This window comes from Dipteris shenzhenensis, chromosome 4 (genome assembly GCF_047967505.1).
Source record: "Dipteris shenzhenensis isolate YYH24624 ecotype China chromosome 4, Dip_SZ_1.0, whole genome shotgun sequence".
Lineage (NCBI taxonomy): Eukaryota > Viridiplantae > Streptophyta > Polypodiopsida > Gleicheniales > Dipteridaceae > Dipteris > Dipteris shenzhenensis.
Window position 1 is genome coordinate 33,820,163 of NC_141599.1, and position 14,127 is coordinate 33,834,289.

Consider the following 14,127-nt stretch of genomic DNA (forward strand, 5'->3'; position numbering starts at 1 on the left):
CCTGTGAGTACTGACCGCTGCCCATGAGGAAGATGGACCTACTGTAGGTCTGCTGAACTGTGTAGGCTTCTACCTCATAGAAGATCGAGGCTCAAGTTCTTTTGTAGACAGGGAGGCTCAAATGACTGAGAATTGTCACTTTGGTAGTCTGCTCCAATACTCTATCTAGCTCTGATTTAATGACAACTCAAACACATCAATAATCCCTATATCTTTATACTGTGGTATATTTTCATCACATATTAAAACCCAGGGAATAGCATTTGAAAGGCTTCACATAGGCACCTTGCAGAAGGTGCACCTTCCAATTTCACCTCTCTTATTTGGCAGCTCTCTCTCACACAAAATCTCAAGTGTGAGCAACATGTGTTCGGCTTTAAAACGTTCTTGAGTCCTCATATAAAAGCGATACGAATCAGCCTTAGGTTTCAGCCCCTATATGCTTATATATGTTTTAAGTTGAGGTCACCCATAGCAGCTAGCTTCAAGAAGGTCAATGTGAAAGTAGCTGCTGATTTGTTTGTAGGGTATGGAAAAAATTATTTAGCAGGAAAAGGATAGTGTCTGTAGTTCTCATAATGCTGCCAGATACTATGCCATTTGTGGGAAAATCACCTCGTTATAGGAGGGCATGTGGGTGTATTTGTTGGTGTTTGATGAGGAGCTTGTGACTGGTTATATTTGGAAAATGGTTCTTGATTAAAGTATAAGATGTCTCACAACCAATTACTAGATCCAATGTCTGCAGATGATGATATGAGGAGAGTGTGGATAGCCTTCAAAAGTGATTTTCTTACAATATTTGTTATACTGTTGAGAACATCATCCTGCGCCTGCTGTTGACCAAGTAATCTCCCTTTCTTGTAGCCATTCTTTTATTGCTGCTATTGCACACTCTTGTAGACGTTGTTCCCTCCATATGGGCTCTTTCCAGCCCCACAACCATCCCATGAAGGAAATCTTCGGTGGCCCTTTGGGCTGCCCCAAAACTGAAGTAGAAAGGAAGCTTCTGTGCTGCCCACATGGTAGCTCTTGTTCTAACCTCTTCCATCATTCTCTCAGGGTACATCATCCCCCCCCATGTCCTCATACAAGACATCATCCCTCCCCATGTCCTCATACAAGGGCTCACAAGTGGGGAGGTGATCCTCATGTTCCAACAATTGAGCTATTTCGTATAGATGCAGGTCATGTCCACTCTTCCCAAGGAGTCTATTTAACCATAAGGTAAGACCTACAGTTATGTAGCTCATTACTCAGCTGCTGCTGGGCAAGTGTCCATAAAAGTAGGCACCTCTGCAAATTTTTTGGTTAAGCCATACCAAAAAATTTCACCCATTGTCTTGTTTTATATATCAAGAGGAGAGGCATCATTGTTTAATTTCTATGATGCCTTGTCTTATCCTCCTCTAAAGCTATCGGATTAATCCAATACCATGTGGGCAAGGATTAGACAAAGAAAATAGGAATACATGGAACCTTCAGGGAGCATAGATCAGGATAGTGGTTGAGGCGATTGGTAGAGGCAATTCCAAGGGAAAATTTGTTGCTGACTGGAGATCTAGATGAAGGTAAGAAGATTGCAACATATGGTGCATCTGTACGAAACAGATGGCAGGGATATCAAGCCTAGATCTGACCTGATAGGAGGCAACAAATCATGGAGCAGCAAGAAGGCAAGGTTATCCCGGGGCATAGGTGCCTAGGTCGTAAGGTCTTTGGTGGGGATTGTGGGCAAGCTGATGGCCTATGACAAGCCCAAGAAGAAGGTGGGCAGCAAGGAGGTCAACCAGTACAAGGACTGGTTGGAGCCAGCCAACCACGTCAGGGTAAGGCAGGTCAAAGGGCTAGGCCCCAACGTGGAAAGGAGGGCCAGAAGACTGGTTTTGTGGACCCACAAAGTTGGTGGGGAGCAGTAAAAGTCAGCCAATAAGGGGTCTGCTAGTCAGTCCTTGTTTGGGAGGCATTGAGCCCTTTAAAAGGAGGCCCTTGAGGCCTTATTTTGTATCCAAAAGTTGAGTCTTCATAGAGCAAAAAGGAGCAGCAAAAGACCTCTTCTCAGGCCTACATCCAAGAGTTGAGGAAGGGTCAGAGGAACTGCAGACTTAGCTCATCCATTGGTTGAAGCCTGAGCTTTCTTCTAGGGCAGCAAGGTGCTGAGATCTAGACAGAGAGTTTACATGAGCTCGAGGTGGAGCACGCGGGCTCAAAGACCTAGAGGTGTTAGGCATTTAGTACCTTTTGGTATTGTATCTTGTTCAATTTTTTGATAGACAGATGGAAATATAAAGTTCTGCTTCTATAATTGTCTCTGAGACAGTCTATTTGCTAGTCTACACATACACATGAATGTTGTGAAGTACACACACTTGATGAAGCTTGATAGTGAAACAATTTTGTGTGTAATTCCTGGGCTAATCTATCGGTCTTCCACTACGGGATACCCTCTGTGTGGGATTTCAATTCTCTAACATAGTATCAAAGCCCTGAAGGAAGTTATTGGGAAGTAAGCGGAAGGTAAGGACCTTGCTGAAGACCTTGATTCATTGCTTGAAGGAATTAGCTTTGGTGTAGGAAGGATTGTACCTAGATGGAGGCTCAGGTTCAAGTAGAGGTCTAAAGGATTGTACCCAAGTGGGAGGCTTAGGTTCAGATAGGTGTACGGCACTCTAAACCCTTTCCCTATTTTAGTTCGTTATCATGGCTAATAGATACGAGATCCCAAACTTTGATGAGACTGGAAAGCTTGATGAGACCAACTACCCATTCTTGAAAATTTAGGCCTAGATCCACACATAAATGTGGATAGCTTATAGGCTGACACATGGGCATCTGTGTCGGCAAACTATAGCAGCAGCAAGGGCTGCCATGTGGGTAGCATAGGGTGTAGAAAAGAGAAAAGGTGCTGGCAGATTCGCCAGCAAGAATGGAAGACAAATGGCCATATAGTCAGAGTAGAAAAGCTAGCACATATTGGCCAAGATTGGGGTAGCTGTAAGCTCAGCAAACGGGCCTATGTACAGGCTAGAAAGGCCCTTAAATAGCTATGATCTGGTTGCCCAAGATGGACCAGTTTATGGGGTTAGCATCCAGCAAAGATTTGCAGACCATAGGGTCTTTAGGAAGGCCAGTTGGTTAGCAAATTTTAGGGGACATACTAAATCCCTCCTAATTTTTATATAAAGGGACCATACTGAATCCCTCCTATTATATGTAGAGCGGAAAACATGAGTCGGTCAGAGCTCAAGAAGAGGCTAGGTCTATACTTGACAGAGGAAGAGGGATCAGGGATGCCACATGGCAGCCTGGGACATAGGCAAGGGATCAAGGCTGCTATGCGGTAAGCCTAGGACAGCTCCATGTGATGGGGCAGCTCTTGGAAGGTGCTGCACAGCAAAGGGCTAGAGTAGGCTATGCTGCAGTCTAGAGCAAATTGGGTGCATGGACAAAATGAGGAAGCGGGTAATGGGAAACAAGGCAGAGCTTGTAGTAGCTTCCAAGGTAGACATGGTTTTTATAATGCAATCTAAAGGTAGAGTCGCACATTGTTGGCGCCATTGTTGTTTTCCTTTTGTTGAGCAAACTTGGGCATGCATTAACTAAGAGATGGGCACATGTATGTTGAGCACTATGTTCGTTGTGTCCATCCCCGACCTGTACTGATGTACGCCTTCTCTCCCTTCGAGGTTGCCATATCTTCTCATCAAAAAATATTTGGAGATAATTACAGTAGATCTTTTTGATATCCAAGCTTCATGACTCCTTTGGTATACATTTATTGTTTTATCATCTTGCAGATACTCATAGTATCAATAATTACATGCACGGTGTGTTTTCTTACAATACTTTATCTAGACAACATCATGGATGCAGTATTATATTTGCCAGACCTATTCTATGGCCTGGTCAATGTAATATACAATGGGATGGTTGTGATTTTTATGGCTATTGGTCGGTTTCTATGTTCTTATAATGGGTGTGTTCTTATTGTACTAGTGGTATTCTTGTTACGACGTTCAAGTCATTCAATTGGATCATAAGCCACCCTTACCGTCCGTGTTAAGCAATAAAATAAGTTTTTTAAAATTAAAATCAGTGCACGTTTTATGGGAGGGATTTATTTAGAAATCTGCCAAAAAGCAATTGATAGAGACATTGCTTTCTCTCTCTCTCTCTCTCTCTCCATGATAGAGTCAAAGCTTAATCACTTCATGCAAGTTTCTTGTACATACTTAGATTTTCTTGTAGATAATGCAGACAGCTTATCCTTTATGCTTAGCCATCATACACAAAAGTAAAAAAACATGCATTTATGTGGCTTATTTAAATGTGCGAGTTTTTGATGGACATGATACTTTCTTTGCACATGCCTCCATGTCACCTACCCTAATGCATGTGTTTGCATGGTAGGGGACAATACCATGTTATATACCAAGTATCATGTACAAGGGTGAGCTTTGAGGTCGCTTATTCGAAGATGCAAGTCTCTGATGGACAAGATACTTTGCACATGTTTCCATGTCATCTACCATAAGGGCCATGCATATCACATTTTCCCATTATATATGGTTTGCATGGTTTGGGATGCATTATACCATGATTTTAGCACCCGTCTGGACAACGGTAAAAAAAATTGAGTCAGGGTGTCTTATTCAAACATGGAGTCATTGAAGGGCACAACTCTTTGCAAATGTATTAATTGCGTTTATGTTAATTTAAAAGTACTTTTTTCACTAAAGAGTCAAAAAACATGCTTCAGGGTGCCTTATTTGAATGTGCAAGTCTTTGATTGGCATGATACTTTGCATGCATCTTCATGTCATTGAACTTAAGGCCTACAAAAAATTTCATGTCCATCAGATATGGTTTTCATGGTTGAGGGATGCATTACACCATGTTTTCCACCACCCATTATGCACAAGGATCTAAAAACACACTTTAGGGTGCAATATTCGAACATTTAAAGTCTCTGATGGACATGACACTTTTTGCATGCCACAAATTTACACCCACTCTAGCTCTAGTGTAAAATATCGTGTCCATCGAATATCATTAGCACGATCAAGGACAAATTGAACCATGTTTTTTTCACTCATCATGCACAAGAATTAAAAAACACACTTTGTGGAGTGTCTTATTCAAATATGAAAATATCTACTAAGAATGATAATTTGCACGTGTCTCCATGTCAAATAACTTAATTCCCATGAAAAATATCATGCTCATTAGATATTGTTTACATAGTTGGGGATGTTATATATCATGTTTTTCACCACTTGTCGATAAAAAAACATAGTTTAGGGTTGTTGATTTTAATGTGAAATTCTTTGATGAGAATGATATTTTTCACTCGTCTTCATGTCACCTATTCTAAGACTCATGAAAAGTATGGTGACCATTAGATGCACGGTTGGTAACACATTATACTATGCTTTTCACCACTCATCATGCACGAGGGGAAAAAACATGCTTTTGGGTACATTATTCAAATGTGAGTCTTTAATGGAAATGATACTTTGCACGCACCTCCATGATATCACTTACCTTAATGCATGTGCATAAAGTATCATGCCCATTGGATATGGTTTACCACCCATCACTTTGGGGTGCCTTGAACGATCGAGTCTCCGATGGGCACGATCTTTGCACGAACCTTATGGTAAACAAAAACATCTATTGTGGGAACTTAAAAGATCTATTATGGTATCCCAAGATGCTCATTGTGGGATACTAAAAGTCTCTTATGATATCCCAAAAAGTCCATTGTGGTACTCCCACATTCCTTATGGTAACTTAATAATTCCTTATTATGGTATCTCAAAATTCTCTCTTGGTACCCTAGAGACTCCCTTATGGTATCACAAAAGCTCCCTTGTGGTATTTCAACAAGTCCCCTATGGTAATCTACAAATAACCTCTTGGTCTATCTCTTCAAGGTACTAGATTGTATCTTTTGACTTACCTTATAAAATCAAAGTATCCCAAAATACCATTTAAAGTACATTGTAGAAGTCAAAGTACCTCAAGGTATGTTGAACTAAAACTACCATATTGTACTTGTGAAGTACCTTATGAAACTCAAAGTACCACAAGGTACTCTCCAAACTACCCTCAGGTATGGCATTAGCCAGTCAACTGGTCATCCAAATTAAATTCTCGAATTTTATTCAAAAAATCATTTTAATAGTTTTTAATTCTTGAATTAATTCCCATCGATTTTATTCCCCAGCCAATCCCTGAGAAACATTGATGTAAGAATAGCTCCTTTGTTTTCTTAGGAAGAGTATCAAGGAGTTAGGACTTTTCCTAGTTCTTCTCATTTGGAACTAGGAAAAGTTCATTTTTTTCCTATATGGTGAACAACTAGAACTCCTTGCGAGTTCTTGTATGGGAAAAACACAAAAGATTTATTCGAATATAGGTACAAATGATCAACATCAACTTAATAATTCAAAGAATAATGATATATTTAACATTCCATACTTTCTTTATTTGTATCATTATTTGGATTGATTTCAATATCTTGACATTATCTTTGTGTGACTTTTTTTTCTTATTTTTGCTATTACTTTTTTAAAGAAAAATTTTCAAATAATGTTCATGATGAAGAAGTTACATCACAGGTAACCAAAACAAGAAGAATATTAAAGGATGATGAGATGATAAAAAGAGAAAGATATCTTAGAAGGGCATCTAGAGAGGCCAAGAAAGTAAAATTTATTGAGTTGGGACATCGTATTAAGGTGGATGTAAACGAGGAACAAGTTCCTTGTGGAATACACAAAGATTCATATGCTCCGACAATAACTCAAGCCATCCGTAGGCATATGGATCTCTCATTGCAATCAATTAAAGTTGTACCTATCATTCAAAAGGAGGCAGAGAGAAGATATGTTGATGTAAGGCTTGACTTTTCCTTGATATCTTTCGATGGTCTTACTTTTAAATGTTTAATATTTAAATTTTCTTTTATATCGATGAATAATTTTGTGTATGTTTTATTGTATTTGCAAGCTCGATATGAATGTAATATCAGTGCCAAATGATGGAAAACTAAAGTCTCAAAAGCATTCACAGTGAACAAACAAGCTGTATGTGAATTTTTTAAGTATTCTATTAAAAACTTATTTACTTTAACATTGATTTTGTTGAGTTTTTATTAATGTGTTGTTTATTATGAGTTGATGCTAGGCTTATAGTGTTTACTTGCGGTGTTTACTTGCGGGATGGAGATGATGCACAAAAATTAACATGGCTATCACATGATGTATGGAAAAGAATAAAGACACTGGTAAATTCAGAGGAATTCAAGGTACACACACACACACACACTTTATTGCAAGTATCATATGTTCTTTCTTTATTCTATTTAACTTAACTGCAGTTTGACATTGTTTTTCAGAGATCTAGTGAAAGAAATAAGAGAAATAGAAAGGCCCAAGAAAATGTTATGAATTTAGGTCAAAAGGGTTATGTTGGAATGAAACAAGAACTTGTAAGTTTAATAGTTTTCTTTCTTTTCATAATTCATGTTTTTATAGTAGTACTCTTTGATAAATCCACATGTATGACAAATATTTTAAACATGTAGATCTCTCGACTTCAAAGGTTTCCTTCATATCGAGAGGTGTTTTTAGAAGCTCATACCTCGAAAGGATATGGGATGAAAGAAAGAGGAATACTATCTGACTATGCATTGTCTAAAGAGACCAATGGTGTTGTTTCATTAGAGGTACTTCATGTTCTCTTTGTTTTATGAATATAAATCATTAATAAATGAAATATAATATCAATTTGATATATTTCATGTTTTTTATTATGTAGGATCCTAATCCAAATGACAATGGGGATAATAACATTTTTGGTCCAAAATTAGTTGTACCTAATAAAAAGACTACTTGTGGTAAAATGTTTTTTGCAATCGGTGATTTAGACCAAGTGATACATGAGAAGACTACTGAGTTGCAAAGAAAGCTTCATGAAAAGGATAAGGCTATGGATGCCTTGCAAGAACAACTTAATGATTTGAGAAAAAGCATTTTTGCTCTACCTTTGGTAAATTTCATGCCTATTTCATGATAATTTTCACAAAAAAAATGATTCATGGTCACATAGACACACATATACACACACACATGCATGCGTACATGTATTGTAGATATTGTTTTGAAAAGGTTTATGGATCTTTGAGTAAGGTAGAAAGCATTCACATAAAGCATTATTAAGTATCATATTTACTTTATTTTAAAAAGGTTCATCAATTAACAATTGGAGTATTGAATGATAACAGCACAAACAAATGACATACGTGTTTTCCAAGTAAGTTACATTTATTTATTTTTCTTAATTAGTATGGCAATGATCATAACGTTTTTGGATATTTTTCATAAAGATATTTTAAACAAATATTCTACTAATGATCTCTTGAATGTATCTTTGTAGGTTGATGCTTTTCAAAGGGGACAATGAGTAAAGATCTTACATAAGGACTCAAAAGACATAGTTGGAATAAGGACAATAATTAGTTTGGATCCTTCATTTAGAGTTCATACTATACCAATAGGAGTTGGTTATGTAGCAGCATGAGTTGATGATGCAATCATTAAGGATGCTTGTATATTTAAAGCAAATGATGACGTTCAGACATTGGGTCAAGTTGTAGGCTTGAATGTTGCTTGGAAAACTCTTTATGTAATGTCTTTATAATTTTACATTTTATTTTGTTATGTAAAAATCGTATGATTTATTTCTCAATAAACTATCGAATAATATTTGTTATCAAGTAAAATCCGTGTGGTATAAAAGGTAAAAGTTATTCCTTAGAATTTTAGATGACTTCTTCACACTCTGTACTATGAGTACTGATGCACTTAAGACTTTTGATTAATATTTCACACTTAGACAATAAATTTCATTCATGGATACCATATCAAATGTAAAATTTTAGTCATTTAAGATTCCAATGTTATGTAACTTTTTGGCCCATTTTAAAAGCTAGTAGAAGTTAAAATTTTCTAACCCATTTTGAATGCTATTGTATATAAAATAAGAAATGGCAATTGTGATTCTTCTTTCCATTTGTAACATAATAACTGGCATTTTATATGTCACTTTATTTCCATTTTCAACATGTATTCTTGCAAAATTTAAGTCATCTTTTGCCATTTCGAATATAATAAGTGACAATTTTTATGTCACCTTTTGCCATTTAAAACATAACTTTTATGTCACCTTTGCCATTTCTTTCATAGTCGGTCTCAAATGTAGTGCCATTTCATGCATTAAAAATGGAAAAAATATATAGTACTTTTGGTTGACATTTCGATTATAAAAATGGCAGAATATATGGCACTTTTGGTTGCCATTTTAGACATCAAAATGGCAAAAATATATGGCACTTTTGGTTGCCATTTCATACATAAAAATGGCAAAATATATGGCACTTTTGATTGCCATTTAAGACATAAAATGGCAAAAATATATGGCACTTTTGGTTGTCATTTTGCATGTGGAAATGGCAAAACTATATGGCACTTTTAGTTGCCATTTAGTACGTAAAAATGGCAAAATATATGGCACTTTCGGTTGCCATTTTAGACACAAAAAATGCAAAAATATATGGCAGTCTTGGTTGCCATTTTGTATGTGGAAATGGCAAAACTATATGGCACTTTAAAGTGCCATTTCATACATAAAAATGGCAAAATATGGTTGCCATTTCCAAAACATGGCACATGTGGAAATGGCGGCAAGAAAGTGCCATTTAATAATGTAAAGGCTCCCACTGTGCTCTCTGTTGAGCCTATGTTATGGAAGCCTTGCATACATCACAAGTTTTTACTAAATATAAGAGATCTTAGACTTGATCTCTTGGAATCTAAGCCACTCTATTTTTTTGTATTCACTCATTTTTTTCCCTTGGCTTTGACTCGACCTCAAAATCAATTTTTGATTTTGAGTGAAATAAATTCGAAATGTGAAAGTCTAAAACTTGTATATATATTACTCCAATGTTTTAAGGGGCTAGCCACCCGCTAAGACATTCATCTTTAATATATAACTTGATTTTTAAGGGTAGACTATCCCTCTAATCTCCCTCTAATATATTTGGCTTTTCTATATAACATTAGTTTTAAAGTTATCAATTGTCTTTGCATTTATCCATCCTTGGATGTGATGGTTGTCTCTTTTTGAAATGTAGAAGAGTAAAATTTGGATGTATATTACCTGGGTCTTCTTTAGGGGTAGACTATCCCTATAATCTCCCTCTAATACATTTGGATTTTCTATATAACATTAGTTTTAAAGTAATAAATTGTCTTTGCATTTATCCATCCTTGGATGCGATGGTTCTCTCTTTTATGACTGCTTCACTTAGTTGGACTTAATAATTTGATGGACATTCTCAAATTATACAGTACAATTCTCCATATCATCACATCTAAATTAGAAGTACTAAGATATGATCTAACACAAATGCACACTACAGGGACCTGGCTTACCCCATTAAACCTCTACCTCTGAACAAGCAGCTAAATATATATCACTATGAGCATCCCCTCCCGAATGTGTCACCCTACTTCTCCACCTTTGCAGAGTTCAAGAGTGTCTCATATAATCATTCATCCCCTAGTCTTGAAAAGAACTCCTCACACAAGCGTTCCTTTCTTAATATTGAAATTATGACATACGAGAGCTCCTCACACAGTCTTCATGGCATACACTAGTGATGTAAGACTTGTTTTGGACATATTCAATGGTAGCTACTAGAATAGATTTTCTAATTCCATCCCTCTCTCTCTACCCCCTCTACCCTTAAGGCCTTTATATAACTAGTTGGAGAACTTGCCACCCTCCCATTCTTTTCCCCTTTGTTTCAAGATTACATCAATTCGTATGACTCTTGGTGCCTATAGCTACTACTATGATCACAAAATCCACCGTCGCTAGATTTTTCTATGACCAACCAATCGAGATACTAGCACCCCCTTAAATGACTTTTTGTCAAGGTGAGGGGGCAGGAGTGGTGGAACATGTAGAGTACCAATTAAATATCCAACCAACATCCACCTTGTTGGTAACGTGTAGTAACCGCTATCGTGACCAATGTATGCATGCATCTCTACGTTGGAGAGCTGATCTGCATGGGCTTTTCATCCACCGTTGTTCTCCTTCCACATTTTCATCGCATCTCTTTCGCCTCCTCCCCCCCCTCCCTATCAACAACTTCTGCAGCATCTGGTCCAGTTTTCATACGAGGCCATGATCTCACGTCCTTCCCCTTGCAAGTAAGCGTCTCTGCTGCCTTCAAGTCTCCCCATCGTCTTGTCCCTGGATCCGTGCTTTACGTCCTTTCATTTAGAACGCGCTTAGCCTTTCGAGGAGGCACTTTCGTTTATGCTTGAATCAGCTATATCGCGTGATATGAAATGGGAGGTGCATCCTTCATTTTTTCGAGGCAGAATGCTCCGTTCGAATGTTTCTGTCGCCGCTGCGTGAAGCCCCATTCAAGCACATGTATGCAGATTCAGTACCCATATCAATGTAGAAATCAGAGTCTCCAAACTTTTTGCCACTTTTTTCGTTTGCTGTTACAGTATTTTTAAACCTTGAAAGGGGATATGATGCACAAACGTACAACCTGAAGCGGATCTTTCCATGCCTGTTGCCGCTGTAAAGTCTGAATTTATGCCATTTAGCGGCATATTACCTGTTACTCCCACCAGGCATTCTGATGTTGAGTTTCAAATCCGTCTTACCGTCAGGGTCTCATAAGCTTGTACTTACAAAAGTGCTACTTTAGGATAGTCTCGTGCCAGGTTTCAAATGTGCTAGTGGTAAATTTGTAGATATTATCTGCTCAAGGGCGAGTAGCAATGATTAAATGCATGCGTGATATCCACAAATTCTCGAATTCTTGTCTTGGTTTGAGCGAGCTTGCTTTTAGTGAGACGTCAGACTAGGACTTGCATCTATGGGAGCCATTCTTAGCGCATGTACCGACGCATTCTGGGGAGGACCATTATCCTACCATACCCTGTCAGGTTACCAATTAGAAACCTTGCATTTGTGATTTAAATCTCCACCGCCATTATCAGAACAAACTACGATTGCACCATTTATTTTAAAAAGCTACGATGAAAACTCGGACTGCAGGATGAACGTCGGAGTGGGGAGGCTTGAGAGCTTTAATATAATTTTTTGTTGTATTACTTTTAAATATTGATATCTATTTTAGCAGAAGATCCACAACCTAGAGACGATTCATAAAACGTTAGAGATCCAGCTAAACTAGTCTCTTCACTTCTCGATGGCTAAATGGGTAATGTCATTCAAGAGAAAGGCTTTTGGACATGTGTAGAGAAGATATATTAATGTTTGAAAGTTCATTGAATCGACTCATTCAAACCGTTTCGTTAGCTGGGTTTCTGCACTTGTTGCAGAGAAGATCATAATTCCAAGCCCAATATAGAGTCCAAAATTGTTTCAAACGGACCGCGAACCGAAAAGAACGAAGCTATCAACCACGGATTCCTCACCGGTATCCAGTGATCGGGACGGGGGCCAGTACCGTGAGTCGAGGCTGTCTGCAAGGAGCGATGGTGGTATTCTGAGCCGAGGAGGGGCCAATCGCTACCTGCGAGGCGAGTGCAGGTGCGCCATGCGTATGGCGAGAAGTACTACCGGAAGCGAGCTTGAGGAATATACGATGGAGCTCATGCAACGTATGTTTCTCAATTTACTTCATGCTGAATTTTCGTTGTTTATAACTGTCAGAGTAGGACGCATCGATGCAATCCTATGAAGAAGAGAAAGATCACAAGCTTGTTGGGTGGGTGCGGATTCGCAGATGTAATGTGTATTCGTGTTCTTCAAGAACAAACGGAATTGAAAATTAGAATGGTTGAACCTGTTACAAATCGTTATTTACAGCCTGTTTAAAGGATTATCCCCAGAAAGAAAGGCATCTGACTTTTGCCGCAACCTCCATAATATGTAATCTGCACAAAGAATGGACTCGCATTTGAGTTCCAGTTAGCTCAGAGAATTTTGGAGAAATCTTTACAACATATTTATAAGTTTGATTTTGCCGAATGCATGAAACAGGTATCGATGAGCTTCGAGAAAAGAGGGACGAAATCGCCAAAATGCTACAGGCTGAGGAAGAAGAGAAAGGCAGCATTCAGAAGGACCTGGTGGTGCTCACCAAGAGGCTAGCTGAGATTGATGAGAGCTTGTCTCGCAAATACGCTTACCTCAATGAATATGACAAAACCATAGAGGATGTGGAGGCCGCGTATGGGAAAGTAAACACCTCTCACCTTTCTCGAAATCCTCAATAGTCATCAATTATAATATCCAATGACAAACTGAAAACTGCTCGTTTCTTGCATCCCAAATTGGATTATCCTCTACTTCCCTGCTCTCAGTTCAGTCCAATCGATTCTTTTCATCTGGAACCCATCCTCTTTCCGTTGAGATTTAATTAACGCACTAAGTCAGATTATTCCATACTTCGGTCGTCAACTGCTGATTAAGTTCTTGATACAGTTCGAGTAATCAATCCAATCGATTCATTTTATCTGGGATCCTGATCTGCTTCCCTGCTGATCTTTCCCTTGATATTTGATAAGATTTAATCAACTTTTCAGACGCACTGAAAATCAGATTATTCCATACTTCGGTGCTCAACCACTGATTAAGTTGTTGAGACAGTTTAATCAGTTCAATCGATGCATTTACGAATCTCGTGTGGACTGTGCAGATATTGGAAAGCTCTCAGGCACTCTTGCATGTGTTGAAGAGTGAGACCATACAGATTACAAACAAGAGATAAGGAGCTGTGGGTGGAATATATGCCCATTGATGACATGGAATGCCACCTCTTTAAGATTGATCGAATACTCGCCTCTTTCAACCCTACACTTAAGCTTCTTCAAGAAATTAGTAGAAGTATCTATGGAGCTTTTTTAAAATCTTAATTAGTCTTGCCAAACAGGTCGTTTCAATATAATTCACACAAAGACACACTTTTCACCCCCCCCATGTTGATGCGAAAAATTCTTTCTATGAGCTTTACATTCACAACCATTCCACGGAGAATTCTATGTTCAAATGATTGGATTT

At 38.1% G+C, this 14,127-nt stretch overlaps 2 protein-coding genes across 2 annotated transcripts; both read left to right on the forward strand.

Moving 5' to 3' along the window:
- Nucleotides 1–3,227: 3,227 nt before the first annotated feature.
- LOC147902750 (uncharacterized) lies at nucleotides 3,228–8,469 on the forward strand. The gene is made up of 6 exons (XM_087373939.1): nucleotides 3,228–3,340; nucleotides 7,192–7,312; nucleotides 7,403–7,495; nucleotides 7,592–7,732; nucleotides 7,825–8,055; nucleotides 8,443–8,469. Exons 1-6 carry the CDS (start codon nucleotides 3,228–3,230, stop codon nucleotides 8,467–8,469), a joined length of 726 nt encoding a protein of 241 aa, XP_087230065.1.
- A 4,192-nt stretch (nucleotides 8,470–12,661) lies between these two features.
- Nucleotides 12,662–13,837, forward strand: LOC147902751 (microtubule nucleation factor SSNA1-like). The gene is made up of 3 exons (XM_087374272.1): nucleotides 12,662–12,725; nucleotides 13,108–13,307; nucleotides 13,766–13,837. The coding sequence occupies exons 1-3, from the start codon at nucleotides 12,662–12,664 to the stop codon at nucleotides 13,835–13,837; spliced, it is 336 nt and encodes a 111-aa protein (XP_087230398.1).
- Nucleotides 13,838–14,127: the final 290 nt, after the last annotated feature.

Excerpts from the sequence above, each read along its gene's own strand:
- LOC147902750 (XM_087373939.1), top strand. The coding sequence starts at position 3,228 with ATGAGTCGGTCAGAGCTCAAGAAGAGGCTAGGTCTATACTTGACAGAG. Across the intron at positions 7,733-7,824 it reads ATGGTGTTGTTTCATTAGAG|GATCCTAATCCAAATGACAA; the intron begins GTACTTCATGTT and ends TTTATTATGTAG. Across the intron at positions 8,056-8,442 it reads GCATTTTTGCTCTACCTTTG|GTTGATGCTTTTCAAAGGGG; the intron begins GTAAATTTCATG and ends GTATCTTTGTAG.
- LOC147902751 (XM_087374272.1), top strand. The coding sequence starts at position 12,662 with ATGCGTATGGCGAGAAGTACTACCGGAAGCGAGCTTGAGGAATATACG. Across the intron at positions 12,726-13,107 it reads TACGATGGAGCTCATGCAAC|GTATCGATGAGCTTCGAGAA; the intron begins GTATGTTTCTCA and ends TGCATGAAACAG. Across the intron at positions 13,308-13,765 it reads TGGAGGCCGCGTATGGGAAA|ATATTGGAAAGCTCTCAGGC; the intron begins GTAAACACCTCT and ends TGGACTGTGCAG.